Source organism: Tamandua tetradactyla, chromosome 15 (assembly GCF_023851605.1).
Source record: "Tamandua tetradactyla isolate mTamTet1 chromosome 15, mTamTet1.pri, whole genome shotgun sequence".
NCBI lineage: Eukaryota > Metazoa > Chordata > Mammalia > Pilosa > Myrmecophagidae > Tamandua > Tamandua tetradactyla.
The window spans coordinates 80599165-80614018 of record NC_135341.1 but is presented as its reverse complement, the minus strand read 5'-3'; the positions used below and the strand labels follow the sequence as shown (position 1 = coordinate 80614018).

Sequence of the window (14854 nt, the reverse complement as noted above, 5' to 3'; positions counted from 1 at the left end):
GCAGAAGACACTCCCCTTGGCTGATTACAAATGGAATCAGCTGTGGATGCATAACATGATCATGATTTAATTCTATGAAATGTCCTCATCACAACAGACAGGCCAGCACTTGCCCAACTGGACAAGTGGGCACCACCACCTGGCCAAGTTGACACATGAACCTAGCCATGACACCTCACAAGCCTGCTGTGGATACTGGCCAGCACACAGGAGCATACAGCTCCCTTGGGACCCACGCACCATCTGACCTCAATTGGCTTGTAGTTGAGGACACTGACCCCTTTCTCTCCATCATAGACTCTTTGCTTCAACTGAGGTCCTGGTTGTATATTTATTTATTTGTAATTTTAATCCTATTCTTGTTGTTTCACAGAGCTTAGTTGAAGTTAGCCCACTCTGTTCCACCATTTTACTGGAAGTGGGACCAACTCATTTTTTCAAGATCTGAAATGATTCTTCTGTATACTCTTCATTTATATTCAGAACATCAGCAATTTACAGGGTTTTTCAAAAGAAATTGGTCAAAGTTAATTTTTATATCCCGTGATTGAGCATGTGTCTCTCTTAGAGTTATACTTGTTGATGTGTAGTAGGAAAAATGTACAAAAATAGTAATTTCAGCTCTTTTTGTGATAGGACAAAGCTAGAAATAACCTAAGTGTTCATTGATAGGGATGTAAGACATATGAAATACAGTTCAGCAACCCTATGTATTTGTATGTTAAGTTCCACTTTATTTAAAAATAAAACTAGAAATAGATATTTAATTTCAGTATCTATGCAAAAGCATAGATATTTATAGCAGAGTGTTGATCATACTGTTAACAGTGGTTATTCTGTAGAAAGGATTGGGTTTCAGATTTTGAGTGGGGGAAGTGGAACTTTTACTTGTATTCTATATCTTCTCAAATATTTGAAATTTTACAAAAGAAAAAATTTGTCTTGTGTTTTGTAGTAAACAAACGTACATACTTACACTAATAGTAAATCATTTGTGGACAGTTAACTGTCACCTTTCCTGCTAATTGCAGTTGGCAGAGCTAGAAAACATTTTAATTTTCTGTTTTCTTTCACCACTAAACTATATTGTTTAAGCATGAATTAGATACCTTAATGGGTCACTTATTTATTATATGCTGGAACTGACCTGCTTTTCAGTTTCCTGGAGATTTCTGTTAGACTTAAGAGGACTACAGAGGATGCTGCTATATAAGGAAATATATGGCATAATGCTTGTACTCCATTACCCTGACTCGGAAAGACAGAATTCAGATTTACCTTGAGTTCTAACTGGACTCTCTCTCACTTACTTGTTGTGTGTCGACTGGCGTGTTTATCAGGGTTTCAGAACTTTTGTTCCTTCATTATAAAATCGGGGTGAAAATAGTTTCCTATGAGGTTTATCTGTATTTTTTTCCTAGATAATGTATAGAAACTGTTTCACACATAGTATATGCCAAATTAATATATTTATACTTACATATATTCTAAATATGGTCTACTTGAATGGTGATAAGTGCAATGTGATTTATCATTGCTTTTTAGTAGAGGCAAATAAAATTGACTATATCAGGACTTGACAAACTAGTGTTAATGGGTCAGATGTCTGTTTTTTAAAATAAAATATTATTGAAACACAGCCATGTGTCCATTTATTCACCTATTGTTTATGGCTGCTTTAGGCTACAGCACAGAGTTCAGTAGTAGCTATGGAGAAAGACTTTATAGCCCACAAACTTAAAATATTTGCTATTTATCCCTGGGCTAAAATCATAACTGTATACAATTTTAAAGACCAGATTACCTGTAAAGATTTGCAGCTAGGAAAATAACATGATATGCAAATATTACTGACAGTAGTATGTAGAATGCCTTGGACATGAAGATTGTAGAAGCAGGGAGATAAGTTGAGACCATTTTACGTAAAATAAAAATGAAAACGAGAGACAGAAGTATTATTATAAGGGTGATTCATCGGCATTGGGGGAAGGGTTAGGGAAAGTGACATTAAGTCTCCTATAAAAGGAGACTTAATTAATTGTTAGCAGGAGGCACAAGAGGTAGATTGATAATATTCTAATAATAATTTTGTAAATTCAAGTAATAAGATAATGGTGAGAATATGAAATTTGTATAACAATTTAAAGCATACCCATGCACTGATTTAACAAATCAATTCATGTATCACCTGCATGGGCAGGCATCAGGAATCGAACCTGGGTTTCTGGCATGGCAGCCGAGAATTCTGCCATTGAGCCACCGTCACACCACCCTATACTTAATTTTAGATGTGGTATGTGATGAAATTGCGGTGGTGTTCAAGGAGACATGTCAGGCATGCAATTAAAAATCCTGAATTAGACATCTGGAATATGTTCAGATCTACTGATAAAATGTTGAAGTCATTTATCTAGAAGTTAACATCAAGTGGATGAAACCTGCAAGGGAGTGTTAATATAAAGGAAGAAGAGCAGATAATAAAAAAGTGAGCTTTAAAGAGTCAACACAAAGAGGGAATGAGACTAAGAAGAGGATTGAGAAATAATATTATGGGAGCCAGGGCTGACCATTTTCTCTGTACTTTGAAGTTTTATGCAGATCCTTTTTGGGGTTAGTAATGTAGAATTTAGTGAAGATGTTCTAGTTTATACCATCTTTACCTTTTCCGTATTCTGTTGGAGCCAGCCTATCCTAGTTTGCATGTGCAGATTATTAAATGTTTAGGACATTTTTGAGCTGGTTAAATACAGTCACTATAAAAAGATAAATTTTACAAACTTAAAACTAAATAAAGTATATTAAAAATAAAGGTACTATTCAAAATTATCACTTCCTAATTAGTTTACATATTACTATTATCTGTGTTTTTGAGGTTGTTATTTTCATCTATTCTAGCTATATGGCATACTGGTCTTCACTTTTGACTAGGCATTCAGTGATGTCACTTTGCTAGCTTGAAATTTGCTATGGTAGTAGTATTTATACCATGGGAATCAGGAAACATTATAAATCAGGGCTTGATTTTGTTGTTATTTTTGTTTTCTGTAGATTTAAAAGACAATGGGGAAATTCATAATGCAGATTAAACTTAAGGTATAACAATCCAAGTCTATAGCCATTGTATTATGAATGGCCCAAAAACTGAGAAAGTATTCTTCTACTCTTAAGTACTGTTATCCAGTTCAGCAAGAAAGTTGCTTACATCAGTGACTTACGAGTGAAGTTCCAACAAACATGCTTCTTATTTTATTTGCATCCCTACCCATTGAAGTGGACAAAAATATCAACCCTAGTTCATTTCAAAACACCAATCATTAATTGTAACCATAGGTTAGCTGTAGATACAAGTATTTGGTAAAAATTATAAAAATCTTGTGAGAGTTATTTGCCTATATGTAATTTACAATAAGTATCGTGTGTTTTATTAGTTTGTTAATTATGTATATCAGTAATATTTTCATGTCGGTAACTTTAAAGTAGCATTTGTAATAAACTGTATGTGTATGTTATTTTTAAGGGCCAGCATTTTTACCAGGACACTTTCATGATTTTATAATATGAACAAAATACCTCCTAAGCCTTTATTTTTATATGCTGAAGAATCGCTCCTTTAGTAATTGTATTTTGCATGTATGTTTTGTACAGGGCTGCCATTTGTATAGTCATTTACCCCACTTTATTTGGGGATACATTTCACTCAAGAATTATGTGATATCAGGCAGCATGGGATATATATTTAATTTGCTGTAGATTGTGTCTGAAAATGGACTATCTATGAACCATTTGTAATCAGCTTTACTATAGGAGGCAAAGAAATTAGTGGAACAAAACTGTATTGTATTAACAACTTATTCACTAAAATAATATAATAACATTTTTTAGGGATTCAACTAATGAAACCACTGCCCATTCAGATGCTGGCAGCGAACTTGAAGAAACAGAGGTTAAAGGAAAAAGAAAAAGGGGTCGTCCTGGCCGGCCTCCAGTATGTATTAAGTTTATCTTTTTTATTTCTGTAATGTTTACCAATTAAATGGGTTGGTGTGAGCTGTTTGTTAATTCTAGTATTGTTAATATTTTTTAAAATTTGCATGACACATTAGAGATTCTTGCAAACTTTGCATTTCATAAAATTACTCAGGGCAGTGATCAAAAAAGGGAATTGATTATAGTATCTTCTTTGCTCTCCATACTTTCCTTTAAATAAATGGTGATCCATGTGATAGCACAGAAAGTGATTCACATGGGACAATGATAGTTATGATTTATCTACTTTTCTGAGACAACTCTTATTTTCTTGTGCGTTCATACATGTTCATTTTGGTAGAGCTAATTTGTTATTTTGGGCCAAATTTAGAGTATATTTTCACTGGTACACGTCAGTGAGAAGTTTAGAAGAGCTCTAGGTAACCCATGCTTTCAGGCTGAGGGGTATTTTTGTGTATTTTAACAGCACCGGTCATCTTTTAATTTAAGCCTGCATATGCTTTGAGAGAGATAGTAGTATCAATATGTCAGGGAGTTAAGGCTGTTCTACTTTCAATTTTTTTTTAAATTAATTTTTTTTGATCATTGCATTCTAAATATATAATCAGTAATTCACAATTTCATCACATAGTTGCATATTCATCACATGATCATTGCTTGGAACATTTGCATCTATTCAGAAAAAGAAACAAAAAGAAAACAAAAAAATTCATACATACCATTACCCCCACCCCTCCCCCTCACCGATCACCAGCATTTCACTCTAAATTTATTTTAACATTTATTCCTCCTATTATTCATCTTTATTCTATATGTTTTACTCGTCTGTTGATAGGTAGATGAAAGGAGCATCAGACACAAGGTTTTCACAATCACACCGTCACATTGTGGAAGCTATATCATTATACAGTCATCTTCAAGAAACATGGCTACTGGAACATAGGTCCACATTTTCAGGCTCTACTCTTAAAATATGATTTGCTATTAATAAGCTTTTTCTTTTTTTAAATAAATGTTCTTATTATGGAAAATTTTAACCTCCTCCTGCAAGAGACTGAATGTCACTTCTCCTTGGCACTCCCCTTACTTACCCCAGTGCCCATGTATGCATTAACCAGCCTTCATTGCCAGTCTTATTTCACTTCTCTGCCCTCTCCCCTTTCCTCCCCATCTTACTTTGAAGATTGTCCTAGACATCGTTCTATCTGCACTATCACCACAATATCATTATCCTATCCCAAGATAACAAGAATGTATTAATGTCACCAAATACCAGTTTTAAAGTTTGCAATAATTTCACTATTATTACAATTTTCAAAATACAATGTATTGGTTTGACTCATGGTACAAATAAGATCCCCCCATTGTAATTGATTAATACATCGTTTAACCAGTTGTTGTATATGTCTTTTTTTTTTTTTTTTTTTAAACATTTTCTTATTTTATTATATTTTGTTTGTTTGTTTGTTTGTTACATGGGCTGGGGCCGGGAATCGAACCGGGGTCCTCCGGCATGGCAGGCAAGCACTCTTGCCCGCTGAGCCACCGCGGCCCGCCCTGTATATGTCTTTTATAGTGACAGTTTTCAACAAGACTTTTTTGATGTTGCTTTGTCATATTTATATCTGTGAGAATTTTTAATTAGCGACAGTGAAACTCTGTATCTTTTACTCTTCCATGCCAAGTTTAAAAACCAAAACAAAATAGGTAGAGTAGGAAGTCTAAAACCATTTTGCCCTACACTTGTTTTTATTCTTTATCTTTAAATGGGAAAAATAACCCACATGGAGTGGGGAATTTTGCATTGCAATCACTCTTTATAATTCTTCATTTTGTGGAGGTATTTGTTGTATAGTATTCTTTAAAACACATTTTGAGAAAAGGAAAGACTCTCACACCTGAAAAGTGAAGACTGTTCTAGTTCTCTGTAATTTACCGTCTGATTTTTCTGAGGCCATAGTTTACATTGCTGGGATTCATGTGTTATATATGCAAAATTGGAAATAAAACTAAACTTACTTGAAGGTAGGAGAGTGAACTGCTTTTGTGATTACCTACCTTGAATTTGTTGTCTCCCAGTTGAAATTCTTCACTTACAAGATTCAAGATAATTGTTGTCTCTTTCGAGATGGCCTTATATTGTTTTCCTGAACGAGAATTTTTCACCCCTTCAGCAGGCTGTTGTATCATTCATTAGAATTTTTGTCTCCTTCAAGATGGCCTTATATTATTTTTCTGAACGAGAAATTTTCACCCCTTCAGCAGGCTGTTACATCATTCATTAGAATCTTTTAAATTTTTACATGTCTACAGTTGTATGGAAAGGTGTCTATATTAGGATTCTCTAAAGAAACAGAACCAACAGGGGTTATCTGTAAATATAAGATTTATAAAAGTGTCACACATAACCATGGGGATGCAGGAGTCCAAAAATCTGGAGGACAGGCTGTGAGGCTGGCAGCTCCAATAAAGGGTCTTGACGAACTCTACAGGAGAGGCTCGCTGATTGAAGAAGCAGTGAAAATTCTCTCTTCTCACTTAAAACTCTTGACTGATTGGATCAAATCCAGGTGATTGTATTCTCTCATTTGTGGAAGACAGACGTTTAGTTGATCTTAGATGTGATCAGTCACAGATGCAATCAACTGACTGATGATTTAATAAACCAGCCCTGAAATATCCTTGTAGTAATGATTAGCCTCGTGCTTCCCTGAAAGACAACTGGGCACCCTCTTTCTAGCAAAGTTGACACCTGAACCCAACCATCGTGGAGTCTGTATACCCAAATGCTCAGTTCTTTTGTGGTGGGAAATATGATTTAAGTTTTAGTGAAATTGGTATTATGCAATCTGGTAGTGTAAATAGTAGATTCTCACCTTGTGTTTATAGAATTGAAAAAAAAATGTCAACCAGGATAGGATAGTGGTATTCTAGAAACTTGTGTTAGACTTCATTCTATACATTCACATCCATTAGTTCACATGTATACCTATATTTCCATGTATAGTTGATCCTTTTCTTGATCTTGGGAACAATGCAGCACAACTTCATGAGAGTCTAGTATGGGTTTTGGACTGGGATGGTGCTTTTTATGTCATTTAATCCTCATACCATTAATATGAAATAGGTCTATATGCCGTTTACAGAGTAGAAAACAAAGTTGAAAAGTGTTAATGCGTTTAAGGTCACGCACAGCAAGTAAGTGGCAAAGATGGGATTTAAATTCATATTCAGATTATTCAAAGATAGAATTTGAATTCACATGAGCTCTTTCTTTTACGAAGTCCAGAATACCAACCTATTAATATTGAGATGTATGATTGTTAGAAAGATTAAATTTGAGTCATGCACAGTATTTGTTTTGAAGAAGGTTTGGATATTTTCTATTGACTTGCATCCTTTCAAACAATTCCAAATTTAGACTGATAACATGCTTTGCTTTGCTATGTTAATGCCATTGTTACCTTTTTAGGGGACTTTGTGGATCTGTTTTTTTCATTTTGTCGGTCAAATGAAAATAAACAGTATAAGGCACTTTGTATTAGAAGCAGTATTGTTTTTCTTCTAAATTCTTACGGCGATCTCATTCTATACTATTTCACAGATTTTTTCATTGTGAAAAAAACGTATATACACAGAAAAGCAATAAATTTCAAAGTGCACTGTAACAATTAGTTACAGGACAGATTTCAGAGTTTGGTATGGCTTACATAGCTCACAAGTTTAGGTCCTTCATTGTAGTTGCTCCAAAACACTGGAGACTAATGATTCAGCAGTCATACTCATTTCTTAAATCCTATCTTCTCTTTTATAACCCCACCTTCTCCTTTGATCTTTTCCCCAGTCTTTAGGGATGATGGATGAACTATGGTGGTTCTAACTTTTTCTGGTTTTTTTTGGCATGGGCAGGCTCTGGAAATCAAACCCGGGTGTCTCATGTGGCAGGGAAGAATTCTATCATTCAGCCACTGTTTAACTTTTTTTTATTGTGAAAAATAACATCTATACAAAAACTAGTACATTTCCAAGTACATGTTAACAAGTAGTTATACAACAGATGTTAAAGTTTGGTATGGGTTACAGGTCCACGATTTTTCAGTTTTTCTTCAAGACACTGAAGACCAAAGGAAATATCAGTATATTGATTCAGCAGTCATATTCATTTGTTAAAGCCTATCTTTTCTATTATACTCTTCTACTCTTCTCTTTTTCTTTTCTTTTTTTTTGAAAAATAACATGTGCAAAAAAGCAATAAAATTCAAAGGCAGTGCATCAGTTAGTTGTAGAACAGATTTCAGAGCTTGGTATAGATTACAATGCTACAATTTTTGGTTTTTACTTATAGCTGCTCTAAGATACTGGAGACTACATGAAATATCAGTATAATGGATTTAGCAATCATACTCATTTGTTAAACCCTCCATTCTCTGTATAAATTCTCCATCACCTTTGACCTTTCTTCTCCTCTTTAGAGGTATTTGGGCTATGCTTATTCTAACTTCTTCATGTTTGAAGGGACTGTAGATTATATGGGATGGGGGATAGAACTAGTTGATGTTCTAGAGAGGCTGGCCTTTCTGCATTTCGGACTTAATCTGGTCTAGGAACCCATCTGGAAGTTGTAAATTTCTGGAAAGTTACCCTGGTTCATGGAATCTTTTTTGTAGAATCTTATATGATGCCCTAGGTGTTCTTTAGGATTGGCTGAAATGGTTTTGGTTTGGATTTGGCAAGCTATGATAGGTAGTAATGTCTAACTGAAGCTTGCGTAAGAGTGACCTCCAGAGTATCCTCTGGACTCCATTTGAACTCTTTTAGCCATTGATAGCTTGTTTGTTACACTTATTTACTTCCTTTAGTCAAGGTGGCATTGTTGATCCCACACTGCCTGGACCAGATTCGTCCCTGGGAGTCATTTCCCATGCCACCAAGGAGACTTTCACCCCAGGATGTTATGTCACATTTGGTGAGAGGGCAATGATTTCACTTGCAGAGTTGGACTTAGAGAGAGTGAGGCCACATCTGAGCAACAAAAGAGGTCCTCCAGAAGTAACCCTTTGGCATACCTATAGGTAGGCTAAGCTTCTCCACTACATATATAAGCTTCACAAGAACAAGCCGCAAGGTCAAGGGCTCGGCCTGCTGATTTGGGTGTCCCTAACGCTTGACATAGTATCTGGGGTTTCCCAGGTAGTAAAGTTTAATAGTTCCATATTATTTCTCCCATCCTTCAAAGGACTTTGCCAATACTTTTTGGTTGTCTGCTTAATATACTCAGGGATTTATCCAGGCATTACATTAAACCATACAGAATTAAAGGCCCTCATTCTTATTCTGGGCTCCTATGTTTGGATTGTTTAGATGATCTGTCCAGACGTGTTGAGGTATATTAAGTGCTACAGAAAATTTAGGTTCTGGACAAAATAAATGTTTCTTCCTTTGGTCTCTGTGCTGGTTTGAAAGGAAGTGTGCCCCCTAGAAAAGCCATGTTTTAATCAAAATATCATTTCATAAAGGTAGAATAGTCCCTATTCAGTACTGTATATTTGAAACTGTAATGAGATCATCTCCCTGGTTGATGTGATTTAGTCAAGAATGGTTGTTAAACTGGATTAAGGGACGACATGTCTCCACCCGTTTGGGTGGGTCTTGATTGGTTTATTGGAGTCCTATAAAAGAGGAAATATTTTGGAGAATGAGAGACTCAGAGCAGAGAATGCTGCAGCACCACAAAGCAGAGAGTCCACCAGCTAGTGACCTTTGGCAATGAAGAAGGAAAACGCCTCCCAGGGAGCTTCATGAAATAGGAAGCCAGGAGAGAAAGCTAGCAGATGATGCTGTATTCGCCATGCGCCCTTCCAGCCGAGAGAGAAGTCCTGACTGTGTTCGCCATGTGACTTCTCACTTGAGAGAGAAACCCTGAACTTCATCGGCCTTCTTGAACCAAGGTATCTTTCCCTGGATGCCTTTGATTGGACATTTCTTTAGACTTGTTTTAATTGGGACATTTTCTCGGCCTTAGAACTGTAAACCAGCAACCCATTAAATTCCCTTTAAAAGCCATTCCGTTTCTGGTATATTGCATTCCAGCAGCTAGCAAACTAAAACAGTCTCAGAGAGTAAATAAGGTTCTAAAACACATAGTCTCTCTTACCCCTGTGTTCTGGATTATTTCAGATTTTTGAGCCCATTAAAACTACCCTTATTTTTACAGTTGTCCTCATTAATATTTGTTATTACTATAGCTCTTTACCCAAGTAAGTGATGATCTGATATACTGTCAGAAAGGTATATATTTGTAATGATTAGGCAAATAGTGGACTTCATCCTTGGTTGATGGCATCCAATCTTATGACTAAATGCTATCTCTAAATTGATGTCTCCCAGGTTTATGTTTCAAGTCTGGACCTTACTTTTAGACTACAGACAAATGCCCAGTTTCCCATTCAGCATCTTCATTTAAATATTTAATGGATTCAATGTGTTAAAACCCTGGAGTTTCCCATCCCCTGCCCATCTCTCTTCCATAATGGCAACTTCATCCCTCTTGTTTCTCAGGCTGAAAAATCCTGGGAGTCAACCTTTTTTCTTTCTAATCCTGTATTCAATCTGTCAGTGAATCCTAATTTACTTTCAAGTTCCTTCAATCACTTAACTACCGAGCTGGTTTAAGCCATCATTAGATGCTTTTGCCCAAACCCATCAGGCTCGGTCCCTATTTCAGGACCCTGTCTCAGAATGCTGCTCTTCTTTCTGTTCCAGATATCATCATAGTTCCCTATCTCACTTCCTCCAGGTCTTGCTAAAATTTAATCTTGTTATAAAATTGCCAGTCCCTATACCTACTTACTGTAACTCAGTATCCACCATTCCTTATGTGTGTGTGTTTCTTCTTTTTTTGCACCCACCTCTATCTGCAGCTCTTACTGCCATCTGATGTGGTATACATTTTACTTGTTTGTTTGTTAATTGTTTGTCTCCCCCAACTAGAGAATAAGCTGTGTGAAGGCTGAGAGTTTATCTGGTTTGTTTCCTTCTTTGTACTAATTCCTAACCTACAATAAGTGCTCAGTAAATGTTTGTTGAGTGAATTAATAAGTGATGTGTAATTTTGTTTACTCAGCACTTTTCCTTCCTGGTGTTAAAAAAACTTTGCATTTTGAAATAAATTTAGAAGATTTTTAAGAATTCTATAATAATTCTCATGCAGGAATCTTCATGCAAGTTAATATTTTGTTAGAATTGCTTTGTATATTTTTTGTCTCCCCATATACAGATAATATAAACATATACAAGTAAATATATATCCATTTATCAAATACATATTATTTTTGCTGCATGAGAATAAGTTGCAGTGGTGTTTAATTTCCTTAAAATCATAACCTAGTACAGATATAAATACACATCTATAACCTAAACTATTGTCTGTTTCTGGTTTTGTTTTACTAAGTGTTTTTGTTCTATTTAAGTGAGAACCAGAACTTCTATATTCACAACGTTATTTAACTTTTTATTTGTCCAGGCCGAGTAGAGGGGTAAATAAATTTTTTATTTGTAATGTCTGTATGTTTACATACATAGAAAGAACATGGAGAATATCCAGCAAAATATAGTAACAGTCTGAATCATAAGATAAACTAACAGGTATCTATTTATTTATAAAAATTGAGTGTTTTAAATTACTTGGTACTTTTGTTAAGCATATTTTGAATTTCATGATCATTTAAATATTTTACATCATTTTAAAGATGTAAAATCACAGTATTATTTACTGTAGAAATGTTATCTCTATGGTTAAACATTTAAGTGAAAGTTTTACGATTCTAAATCATGCTGACATAAACAGGTCTCAAATCAGTTTTGCTTTGGAGGCATTATTATTGTTTTCTAAAAGTGGAGTTGGTTAGTCAATAGATATGGCATATATTTTGAAAGCCTTTGGTTTGTGTTGATTTGTCTTTCATACAGCAATATATATGGCATTGCCCATCTTTCCATTGCTTATAGTGATCGTTAAATTTTTGCAAAATTTAAGAGTTGAAAATTTCACTAGTCTTCTATATTATTATTTATTTGGGTTTCTTTTGTGAATTGCCCATTTGTACTTTTCTAGATAACAATTTCTCCTGAGAATTTTCTTTTTCTAAAAAACAAAAACGGCTTTATCAATTAATTTTTTAGATTAAGGCTACATACATTTGGAAATGGATTTATGAATTGGATTTGTGTGTCCTCTTCTTTCTTAAAGCAGTTTTGTTTTATTATTCCTTATTTTTCGTTTAGAGTTTCTCCCATGGACTAGTTGTTAGTTTTGACTTCTTAATTTAATAAAGGATACCACATTTCTCTCAGACACCCAGAATTGAAACTTAAGTTCCCATTAATTTCCCTTCATCCCCAAGGCCCTTCCTCTCTCCTTTATCTATAAGAGATTCCACATCTTTTCTTTGTGTTACATTTTCCAAGTTCCTCTCTTTAGGTCTCTCTTTGTAATAGTCTATGTTATTATCTTTCAACCTCTAGTCTCTTCTCTTCCCTTTTCCAAACCATTCTTTGTAATAACTTTCATGTTTCTTTTTTTGTTTTGTTTTTACTTGTTCGGAAAGCAAGCTGTGCATTTTTATTGTGAGGTATGTTCTTCTAATGTACTTTACACCCGTTTCGTATTTATAACCTTTCATTCAGTCAAATGCACCTCTCTTGTCCGTCTTTACATCATGGCTTTTGCTTTCCTACTTACACATTTGCTCATAGTGTTTCTTCTCTCAGGGATCCTTGTTTCCCAAATTCAACCTGTCTTATTATTTTTCAGTAATCTATTGCATTTATTATTCTTAATAAATCATTAAGTCCTACCTTGGCAGCTCTTGTGTTTTATGAAACTTTCCCTGATTACCATCTTGTAATAATCTTTCCTTTCTTAGAACTTTTCCAGCATTTGTCTTAAAACAAAGTTCTTAGGAAACTATTTTTTACATGCGATAGTTTGCTGTCTTATTTTGCAAATTATTTGTGATTATCTGCTTTTCTTTTAATTCCATGTAGGCTAAAACTTGTATTAAGACTTTGCTCAAAACATGTTTATGTACATTGTTTGCTAAAGGGTAGTGTTATTTCACGTTTGTAGACCATGAATTCATTCAGGTAAAGCATAAATATAAAAAAATGTCAATGAATCTGTGTCTCTTAGAGCTTCTAGGAAAGTCATTTGTATATTCAGACTGTAACACTTAACCTATCTAGTGCTTTTGAGAGAGTCATTTTGTCCAATGAGTGATTTCCAAATATTTTCTCCCATTGAGTTGGGTGCCTCTTCATCTTTTTGACGGTCTGTTGAGGTTGCAGAAGCATTTGCTTTTGAGGAGTTCCCATTTATCTATTTTTTCTTTTGTTGTTTGTGCTTTGAGTGTAAAGTTTAGGAAGCTACTTCCTACTAGGTCTTGAAGATGTTTCCCTGCATTTTCTTTTAGAAACTTTATGGTGCTAGTTCTTATATTTAGATGTTTGATCTACTCTGAGTTTAAATTTTGTATAGGGTGTAAGGAAGGGTCCTCTTTCATTCTTTTTGTTCTTGAAATCCAGTTCTCCCATGCCCGTTTATTGAAAAAACTGTTTTGTCCCAGTTCACTGGATTTGGGGTCCTTGTCAAAAATCAGTTGACCGTGGATTTGGTGTTCTATTTCTGTACTCTCAGTTTGATTCCATTGGTCAGTACTTCTGTCTTTGTGCCAGTACCATGCTGTTTTGACCCACTGTGGCTTTATAATAGTTTTAAAGTCAGGAAGTTTTCATCCTCACACTTCGTTCTTCTTTTTAAGGATGTTTTTAGCTATTTAGAGTCTCTTTCCCTTCCAGGTGAATTTGGGAACTAGCTTTTCCAAGTCTTCAGAGTAGGTTTTTGGAATTTTAATTGGTACTATGTTGAATCTGTAGATCAATTTGGGTAGAGTTGACATCTTTAACTCTTCCTGTCCATGAGCAGGGAATGTTTTTCCATCGATTTCGATTTTCTTTGATTTCTGTTAGCAACGTTATATAGTTTTCCGTGTACAAGTTCTTTATGTCCCTAATTAAGTTCATTCCTAAGTACTTGATTCTTTTAGTTGCTATTTTGAGTGGAATTTTTTCCTTAACTGTCTCCTCAGCCAGGTCATTGCTGTGTATAGAAACGTTACTGAGTTTTGCCCATTAATTTTATATCCCCACACCTTGCTGAATTTATTAGCTCAAGTAACTTTGTTGTAGATTTCTCAGGATTTTCCAAGTATAGCATCATGTCATCTGCAAATTATGAAAGTTTTACTTCTTCCTTTCCAATTTGCATGCCTCTTATTTCGTTGTGCTGCCTGATTGCTCTAGCTTGAGCTTCTAATACAATGTTGAATAATAGTGGTGACAAAGGGCATCTTTGTCTTGCTCCTGTCTTAGGAGGAAAGCTTTCAGTCTCTCTCCATTGAGTATGATGCTGGCTGTTGGTTTTACATATATGTCCTTTATCACATTGAGAAAGTTACCTTTGCCTCCTACTTTTTGAAGTGTTTTATCAGAAAAGTGTGTTGAATTTTGTCGAATGCTTTTTCAGCATCTATCGAGATGATCGTGTGATTCTTCCTTTTTGATTTGTTAATGTGCTGTATTACATTAATTGATTTTCTTGTGTTGAGCCATCCTTGGATTTCTGGTATAAACCCCACTTGGTCGTGGTGTATAATTCTTTTAATGTGTCATTCAATTCAATTTGCTAGTATTTTGTTGAGAATTTTTTATCTATGCTCATTAGGGAGATTGGGCTGTAGTTTTCCTTTCCTATAGCATCTTTACGTGGTTTTAGTATTAAAATGATATTAACTTCATGAAGTGAATTAGG

The 14854-nt window shown here is 34.9% G+C and overlaps 1 protein-coding gene across 7 annotated transcripts in view; it reads left to right on the top strand.

Annotated features, from left to right (window-relative positions):
- STAG1 (STAG1 cohesin complex component) overlaps nt 1-14854 on the top strand; it is a 496328-nt gene that overhangs the window by 135215 nt on the left and 346259 nt on the right. For all 7 annotated transcript variants that reach the window (XM_077130200.1, XM_077130199.1, XM_077130205.1 and 4 more), the window contains one exon: nt 3883-3985. In XM_077130200.1, the coding sequence (XP_076986315.1) occupies nt 3883-3985 (103 nt within the window). The remainder of the gene's footprint in view (nt 1-3882; nt 3986-14854) is intronic.